The 9348-nt window shown below is 51.7% G+C and overlaps 1 protein-coding gene across 1 annotated transcript in view; it reads right to left on the bottom strand.

Annotated features, from left to right (window-relative positions):
* Positions 1-9348, bottom strand: part of WDR62 (WD repeat domain 62) — a 49203-nt gene that overhangs the window by 2670 nt on the left and 37185 nt on the right. Inside the window, exons 19-28 of the mRNA XM_010849303.1 lie at positions 8310-8319; positions 7671-7869; positions 5330-5382; positions 3909-4127; positions 1960-2087; positions 1559-1662; positions 1096-1203; positions 689-823; positions 192-306; positions 3-80 (exon numbers count right to left, since the gene is read on the bottom strand). Coding sequence (XP_010847605.1) covers positions 3-80; positions 192-306; positions 689-823; positions 1096-1203; positions 1559-1662; positions 1960-2087; positions 3909-4127; positions 5330-5382; positions 7671-7869; positions 8310-8319 — 1149 coding nt within the window. The remainder of the gene's footprint in view (positions 1-2; positions 81-191; positions 307-688; positions 824-1095; positions 1204-1558; positions 1663-1959; positions 2088-3908; positions 4128-5329; positions 5383-7670; positions 7870-8309; positions 8320-9348) is intronic.

Below are 9348 nucleotides of genomic sequence, written 5' to 3'. Positions count from 1 at the left end.
CGCCCCGGAGGTCCGTGAGTCTGACCTCCGAGGACTTCACAAGGTGCTGGGGCAGTCGGGAAGGGAAGGCGTGGGGAAACCTGTTAGGTAAACGGGTGGCAGTGGCTGCCGTGAGGGTGGCAGGGGCACACAGCCCCACCCTGCAGGGAAACGGAGAGTGGGTGGGTGTTCACTGATTCACCCGCTCCTACCTGGATGTCTTCTGAAGGCGGGAGAGGAACTGGGCTGAGATGCTCAGTCGGGGGTTGAAGAAGTCATCCTCGGTCTCAGGGGCCTTCAGGTCTCTCAGGGATCCGAGGAAGAGCTCTAGGGCAAGATGCCAAGGGAGCCCTCAGAAACCCTCCAGCCAGCCAGCCCTGGGCCCAGGCAGACCCCACAGACCAGCAGACAGATCCTCAGAGACCCTCAACAACAGATAACACGGGGCTTCCCTGCTGGTCCAGGAAAAGATCCCACATGATGCAACTGAGACCCGATGCAGTCAAAAAGAAAAAGCAGACAACACACACCTTGGGAGCAAATCGAGCTGGCAGAGGGTACCGTGCGGCTCAGCCCCTAACTACAAAGTAAAATGCACGCCCTCCCACCACTCTTGCCAGCCCTGCCACGCAAAGCCGCACCCCGGGTCCATCCACCGAGCCCAGTCCTTGGTGTGCCCAGGCAGGTGTCAGAGAGGGGCAGGGCTTACCCTCAGGCTGGGCATCAGTAAGCGTCTCGAAGTGGTGGCGGAGGAACTTCTCTTGCTCAGGGGTCTGGGGCAGGGAGCTGTTGGATATGTCTGGTACCTCGGGCCGGGGCAACTCTCCTGCAGTCCCTGGGCATCCTGGGCAGAGGGCGTGGGCAGGAGAGAACCGTCAACACCATGAGTCATGGAAGACGCCCTGAGAGAGCCGCCAGCCGCTTAACAATGGAGGAAGCTGGACTCGCCCATCACACACCCTGTGGCCACCAGGCGGAGAAGGCGGGGCTAATGGCTCTGTCTTCTGGGGGGGGAATTGGGGGTGCAGGACTGATGTATGGCCAGTGGTTATATATTACAGCCATCACCCGGCCAGGCCCACGCACTGCCCTTTTCTGCATGTGGCCGCTGCTTACCTGGTATGGGGGGCATTGTGTCAAACTGAGGTTCTGTGTCTGGCTGTGGAGGGGAGGAATGGATGGTGGTGAAGCTGCACTCCAAGTCAGCCTCTGACTCCCCCGAGTCTGGAAGAGAGTGGGTGGGGTCAGGGGCCCAAAGCTGGGCCCTGATGGGTGAGTCAGGTAAGGCAGCTACGGGTTTCCAGGCTTCAGTTCCCTCATCTGAAGAAGGGGGACCGTAGGACCCATGCCCTATTTTACGGGCCAGCAAGGCTACACTTCAAGAGAGATGCAGAGCTGGGCTCCCACTGGTGGGCAGCTGGGCTCCAGAAGTCTAGGGTGAAGACAGCAGGGATGATGTCTGTCTCTATGACAGACTCTGAGCTTCAGGAAGACTGGGTCACAGTCACCATCAGTGCCCAGAAAGGGGTCTGGCCAGACGAAGAGATGACTGCAAGGTGTGCTGCCGGTGCCCACTCACCCTCAGGTGGACTCCGGTCCTTCGAGCCGATTGAGGGGACTGGGAGGAAGGGGTCCCCTTGCTGGTCTCCGCGCGCCTCCACTACCTCCTCCGCACAGTACTCACTACATGCCGGGGGTGAGGGATGGGTGGGGAGAGGGAAAAATGACACACTGGTTAGGAAACACCAGGCCCCTACCCAGAAGCCCTGGGCATCTGCACCTGCTCCTGCTGGGGGCACAGCCTGGCCTCTCCTGCCGGCACCAAAGGCGCCCTCCACGCACCCCTTCTTGGAACCAGGGAAGCAGGTCGCAGCCTCACCCCTCCGCCTCCCTCCCTCAGGCCCACTGAGAAAGCGGAGCGCAGTTCTTCCAGGGTGCGCCTACCAGTGGAGGCTTCCTCTCTCCAACTAAGGAACTCACCTGTCCATCCCTGTGACTGTCACCTCTGTCTCCAGGGGGCAGGTGATGAGCTCGCTGGCCTCAGGAGATCCCTGCTGTGGGGGTGACAAGGAAGGGTGCCCGCAGCCATCCTCCTGGGGACTCTCGGACTGTGGGTGAGGACAGAGCAGCCCTCAGAGGCAGCCGTGAGCCCCAGGGCCCGGGTGAGCCACAAGGTTCTCCACCCACACCGGTGGCGACGGGAAAGATGGCAGGCCTCGCTGTTGGATGCTCCCTGTGAGCCAAGGCCCAGGCGGGGCCGTCATGAGCTCACTTCCTGCTGCTCCTCCATTTCATCTGCCCCTTAGCAGATAAGGAATAGGTATGGCTCCCCCCGTAAGAGTCTATTCACATGAAGCTCAAGATCAGGCAAACCAATCCATGGTGACCGAGGTCAGCATGCTGGTTACTTCACTGAGGGGTACTGAGTACTGACTGCACGGGCAGAGGGGTCGTCCTCCAAGATCAAGAGGCAGAAAATGCTCTACATACTTTGACTTAGGGGGTGGATACCTAAGTGTGTACACAGGTATTCAGCAAACTGTGGTTTTATGATCTGTGTACCTAACTGTACTTACATTATGCCACATAAGGAAACTTATGTTGTTGTTGTTAAGTTGCTAAGTCGGGTCTGATTCTTTGTGACCCCATGGACCGCAGCCCACCAGGCTCTTGTGTCCTTCACTGTCTCCTGGAGCTTGCCCAAACTCACGTCCGTTGAGTCAGTGGTGCTATCTAACCATCTCTTCCTCTGTCGCCCCTTCTCCTCCTGCCCTCAATCTTTCCCAGCATCAGGGTCTTTTCCAAGGAGTTGGCTCTTTGTATCAGGTGGCCAAAGTACTGAAGCTTTAGCTTCAGGATCAGAAAACTTACATAAGAAAACTTATATCAAAAAAGAATTTTGTTTGGAAAATAAAAGAATAAGATCTAAAGATATGTTAGCACCTTTTTGGGCCCAGACTCTGTTTATGGCCCTGGATAACTATAAAAGCCCTCTGAGGGCTTCTTTTTTTAATGACCATTTTTAACTTTTTTTTTTTTTAATTATTTTTTGGTCTTGTCCCACAGCATGTGAGATCTTAGTTCCCTGATCAGGGATCAAACCTGTGCCCCCTGCTTTGGCAGTGTGGAGTCTTATTTTAAGATATTGATTTGTTTTTATTTATTTGGCTGTGCTGGGTCTTTGCTGCAGCGTGAGAGATCCTTAGTTCAACATGTGGAATTTAGTTCCCTGACCGGGGATTGAACCCTGATCCCTTGCATTGTGAGCTTGAAAGAAATCTTAGCCACTGGACCACCAGGGAAGTCCCTTGAAGTGTGGAGTCTTAACCACTGGACTGCCAGGAAAGTCCCTATGACCATTTTTAAAAATGACTTTTTGATATCTTTTTTCTTGGCCATCTTTTTTTTGTCTTTTTTGAAATGACCGTAATTTTGAAAACCAAAGACCAGAGAATTGAGAATCAAGCCTTGCTGCAAGTTACATAGCCAGGAGTGGGTAGGTCCAGGGCACCACCTGCTCAAATGCCCTCCACTCAGGTACAGGCCTGCCCTGGGGCCCAAGCTCTCACCCTCAAGTGAGCGCCTCCCTGACTCTTGGTCTGCTCTGGGACGTTTCCCTGTGCACCTGGCCCAGGGCTCATCCACCTGCTCACTGCTATCTCATTAACCCCTCACATCCCTAGACTGGCATCTCCCTGCTAAGTTGCTTCAGTCGTGTCTAACTCTTCGTAATCCTATGGACTGTAGCCCACCAGGCTCTTCTGTCCAAGGGATTCTCCAGGCAAGAATACCGGAGAGGATTGCCATGCCCTTCTCCTAGAGTGGGATGGTGAACCTTATTTTCAGAATGCATGCACGCTGAGCCCCAGCTCCTCAACCGGCGGTCGTGGTGCGCGTGCTATGGGTGGGGCTGGGCCAGCAGTCCATACCTCGTTCAGCAGGCCTGCCAGTCTCTGCGACTCCATCGCATCCAGGACGGAATCCTCCAGGCTCTCGGGCTTCATGGGGGTGAAGTAGCAGTCCAGGTCCCTGGCATCCAGGATGGTCTTAAGAGGCTCCTGGTCAGCCCGCTCTGCCCAGCGGCCATGAGGCTGGTAGCTGCGCTTGGCATGGAAGGCCGTGCTGTCTGCTGCGTCATCATCTCCTAGCTGAGGGGACAAGGGGATGCTCAGGCAGCTGGCCAAGAGCTTGCCAATACCAGTGAGGGTGAGGAACACTGCACAGACCCTCTTCCAGCCTTGGGGCTTTAAATCTCACTCAGAAACAACTTGCAGGCATCTGTCTCCAGCAGAACCTCGTTATTTTTTTTGCCATGTCACGTGGCTTGTGGGATTTTAGTTCCCTGACCAGGGATTGAACCTGTACCCCCTGCAGTGGTGACAGAGGAGTCTTAACCTAACCACTGGACTGCTCAGGAAGTCCCAAACCTACCTCTAAACGTCAGAAGTCCTCATGCAACTGCTCCACATCTCCACATAGATGTTTAGCAATCTTTCAAAGCAAACATGTTGAAGACACCTGACCCTTCCCCCTAAACCAACTCAACCTCAAGTCTTCCATCTCAGTGATTCTTCCCAGCTACTCAGGCCCCAAACCTTCAGGTCCTCCTTTGTTCCTCTTATTCTGTCCTCACACTTCACATTTCTGCAACTCTGCCACTCAAACACACCCAAGATATGTACACTTCTCTTCTCTGCCGCTTCCCTGATCCTGCTTACCACTGCCTCCTACTAAGACTTGCTTGGCAGACAGTGGAAGGGTGGGTGCTTGAGAACCTGGGTTCTGGAGCCAGCCTTCTAGGGTCAATCCCACCTTCTCTAATTCTTAGCTGTGTGACCCTGGGCAAGTTACTTAACCGCTTTGTGCCTCAGTTTCCTATCTGTGAAATAACAGGGGATATGAAAAGCCCAGACATCAATGATGATTAAACAATACATATAAAAGACTCAACAGAACCTGAACAGAGCCAAGTGTGCTGTGAATAATTGTTATTGTTGTTTTAGTCGCTAAGTTGTATCTAACTCTTTGTGACCCCATGGACTGTAACCCACCAGGCTCTTCTGTCCATGGGATTTCCCAGGCAAGAATACTGGAGTAGGCTGCCATTTCCCTCTCCAGGGGATTTCCCGATCCAGGGATCAAACCTGTGTCTCCTGCTTTGGCAGGTGGATTCTTTACCACTGAGCCACCAGGATAGGCATGCAGTAAATACCTGTGGCATGAATGAAGAGCTGTCTAAACAGAGACTGAAACCATGCTAAGGATTCTCCATGGAAAGTAAAGATATGAAGGGGAAAAGGCACCTGTACTTTGTTAGCCTCTAAGTGTCCCTCTCCCCCGGCAGACTCACCAGCCGCTTCGCCCAGAGCGGCAGCTTGCCGTTGGTCAGCAGGCACTGAGGATCTGAAGAGACACAGAACATCCATGAAAAGAGAATAAACAAGTCAAGAGACCACCATGAACATAAAGAGGCAGCTCTCCAGAGACCACACAGGAAATGACACATCCAAAGATGGCTGGCCTCACTAGCTGTCGGGGAAATGCACATTTGTTTTAAAGATTTCTCTTTTGATGAGGACCATTTTTAAAGTCTTTACTGACTTTGTTAACAATATTGCTTCTGCTGTCTACGTTCAGTTTCTTTTTGGATGTGAGGCACGTGGGATCTTAAGTCCCCAGCCAGGGATGGAATCCACATTCCCTGCTTTGGGAGGCGAAGTCTTCAGCACTGGATCACCGGGGAAGTCTTACGGGAAATGCAAATTTAAACAATGGGATATGTTTTCCCCACGCACACTAAATCGCTTCAGTGGTGTTCAACTTTTTGCGACCCTATGGACCATAGCTCCTCTGTCCGTGGGATTCTCCAGGCATGAATACGGGAGTGGGTTGCCATTTCCTCCTCCAGGGGATCTTCCTGACCCAGGGATTGAACCCGCATCTCTTACGTCTCCTGCATTGGCAGGCAGGTTCTTTACCACTAGCTTAAGATTGACCAAAATTAAAAGGCTTCAAACTATCAAGTATTGGCAAAAGTATGAGGAAATAGCGGGCTTAATACTGACTGCTGGCTGGGGCAGCCACTGGATTTGGAGGGCCCTTGGGGTTATCTTTTAAAATAAGAAGTGTATTAATCCTGGGATCCAGCAGCACGTGTCCTTGAACTCTGTCCTAGAGAAACACCCTCACACATGGCCAAGGAGGTGGCATTGGGTGGGGGTGGGTAGTCAGCACAGCCTCGTTCACAACAGTGTAAAGTCAGAAAACACCCAAATGGGGGAGAAGGCTCAAGAGGGGGATATGTATACATATAGCTGATTCACGGTGTTGAACAATAGAAATTAACATAATGTTGTAAAGTAATTATACTCCAATTAAAAAATAAAAGTACATAAATAAAGCTAAAAAGAAAAAAGAAAACATCTCAGTGTCCCCCTGGAGCACGATCAGTGGTGATGCTACTGGTTAAAAGAGGGAGGCCTCTGCTTTGTAGTCAGTGAGATCGTTTTGAGAGAAAAAAAGATATAGAAGAATATCTGCAGTCTAATATAATTTGTAGACATAGATGCTCCCTGTGTATATTATGTATACTAATGTTCAGAAAAAGGCCTGAAAGGATCCACACCACCTTGGAAGAGACGTTGGACTGGATGTGAGGGTGGTGACAAAGAAAATGAGCTTATTCTTTAGTTTTTTCCCCAGGTTGAATTCTCACATGGCTGCTGCCTACCAATCAGCCATCCAGGGGGCCCCTGCCTATTTCTTCCCTATTGGCAGAGCCCACCAGCTTCACTAACAGCACATAGGTTAGCCACCATTCCCAACCGCTCTCACAGCTGGAGCTATTATGGCCAACATGACCAGCAAGAAGCCTGCAGGGGCTTCTGGGAAAGAAGAAGCTCCATAAAGGCGATTCCAGGAGGGAATGTCCTCTTTGATCATGTCTCTGATGGCTGGAACTTCAGCAGCCATCTTGCAACATGAGGGCTGAAGCCAAGGCAATATGCAAGGAAGCAGGAATTCATGGAGGGCCTGGCCTGTCAAACTCGCTGAGCCACTTCTCTCCCTTCTGCCTGAACAAGAGAATCTGGTTTGTCTTCTGGCTAACATCACCCTGTTTTCCCCCTGGGACAGCCCCTTACACTCACCCCTGGCCTTTGATCACATGGTTCAAGTGGAGTTGACTAAAGCCTCTGCCCTCAGCGATGACCACACGACTCAGGGCTGGCCAGCCACAGTGGCTGGATCAGAAACTGGCGGGTGACTTATAGCAGGGACATAAGTCATGAGCAGAGGACTCTAAACTGTTGGGGAAGAGGTGCTTTCTTCTCTAGTGTTATAACCTTGAGCTGCCAGGGATACTCGGCCCCTTTAACAGGGAGAGTCTGCCTGAGCGCAAAGTCAACACAGAGAAAAGCAGAGCCAAGAGATGGAGAAACATCTGTGTCTTTAATGTCACCTAACTACCAGGATCCAGCTATGCCTGAACCCATACTCTCAAAGTTTCCATTACAGGAACCAATAAATCCTCTTTCTAAATTAAGCCAGTGAGAGTCTAGTTGCTATGACCCTGAAAGAGTCCTGACTGATGTGATTATTGAGTTTCAGTATGTGTCAGGCTGTGAAAGTAGTGGCCAAAACCCAGCAATGATCCCTCTGCTGAGAGTTCAAAATAGGGCCCCTTTCCCAACCTGGATCCAAGCTCTCCTTGGATGGGGTCTTCAGCAGCTCTTCAGATTCACATTCTTCCTCCAGCTCATCCTCCGTCTGCTCTCCGGGGCTCAGGGAGCAAATCTCACTAGGCACGGATGCATATATCTCCTGCCTGAAGACAAGAAAAAGGATGGCAGGAGAGAAACACAGGTAAATGGGGTGGGAGAGGGGACCTGCCTAGGGCTGGGTCCGTAAGAGCACACTCTTGGCTTCTGGTCAACACGGGGCTGGGAGATCTCACCTGCTACAACCCCTCTGCTAGAAACATACTGTCACAATAAATGACACATAACAAAGGCTGGCCTGGAGAAGGAAATGGCAACCCACTCCAGTATTCTTGCCAGGAAAATTCCATGGACAGAGGAGACTGGCGGGTTACAGTCCATGGGGTCGCAAAAGAGTTGGACATGACTTAGCAACTAAAAACAACAAAGGTTGGGCTCAAAAAATAAGACACACTCTTCAAGGCCCACAGCAATGGAACAGAAAGCAAAGCAGATGGTAGGGCATGAATCCTGAGCTGCTGGCTTCTGTTCCAGAAAGCAGGGTTAGCAATGAGATTTTAGTTTCAAGGGCCAAAGAGCTGTCCACTCCCTTGGTCCCTAGATCTGCATCACCTCAAGATGACTGCAGAAAATGAGGCCATGTCAGGCGTGGTCCCCAGGGGAAGGCAATGGCAAAGCCTCAAGACAGAGAGAGAGGACTTCCCTGGTGGTCTGGTGGTTAAGAATCCACCTGCCAATGGAGGGGACGGGGTTCTAGGCTGGGAAGATCCCCCATGCTGTGGGGCAACTAAGCCTGTGCACCACCGACTACTGAAACCCACGCACCTAGAGCCTGTGCTCTGCAACAAGAGGTGCCACTGCAATGAGAAGCCGTGTGTACCTCAAGGGAGAGCAGCCCCAGTTGAAAGTCCATGTGCAACAATGAAGACCCAGGGCAGCCAAAAATAAATAAATGAAAAAAAAAGAGAGAGACAGGGACAGCTCCAGGGACAGGAGAGAAGAAAATTTAAAACCTCCCACTCCAAGTGAAACTTCCAAACCAAAATCCCAAATCAAAGACCAGAATAGGAATTCACTCCAAATAAAACTGGTCTTGGAACTTAAAGACTTAAGAAATAGGTTTGGGAAACTCAGGGATGTAAGTGAAAGAACAACTTCCATTTAAAGATTAAGAAGACATCCCTGCTCCCCTGAACCCTTCCCTGACCTCCTCCCTCTGCACCGAGGGCTGGGTCGGGGGCCTCCTCTAGTCCCCACAGCCCCCCGAGGGCTCCTCACCAAGTGCTCACAGGCTCTCCTAGCACTTGCACTTTTACACTTCAAAGCCTTTCTCACGTGTGTTACTGTAACTTCGTGTTCAAAGTCCATTTCCCAGAGAATACACGCAAAAATACAGCTGATTCACTTCCACTGTATAGCAGAAACTAACGCAACATGGTCAAACAACTATACCCCAATAAATGAAAACAAAAATCAAACCCCCATAAAGTTCATCTGCTCTTCGAGGCCCTGAGGGCATAAGGGGCAGGCTCTGGGTCCAGGCCCTGCCCGTGTCTGCAGCCTCACTCCCTACGGAGGCCGGGGCAAGAAGACAGCCCTCTGGTGAATGGATAGGAGGCTGCCAGGACCTGGGGTGGCCGCTCCACTTCCC

This window comes from Bison bison, unplaced genomic scaffold (genome assembly GCF_000754665.1).
Source record: "Bison bison bison isolate TAMUID 2011002044 unplaced genomic scaffold, Bison_UMD1.0 scf7180017864280, whole genome shotgun sequence".
Lineage (NCBI taxonomy): Eukaryota > Metazoa > Chordata > Mammalia > Artiodactyla > Bovidae > Bison > Bison bison.
This window is presented reverse-complemented; position numbering and strand designations above follow the sequence as displayed.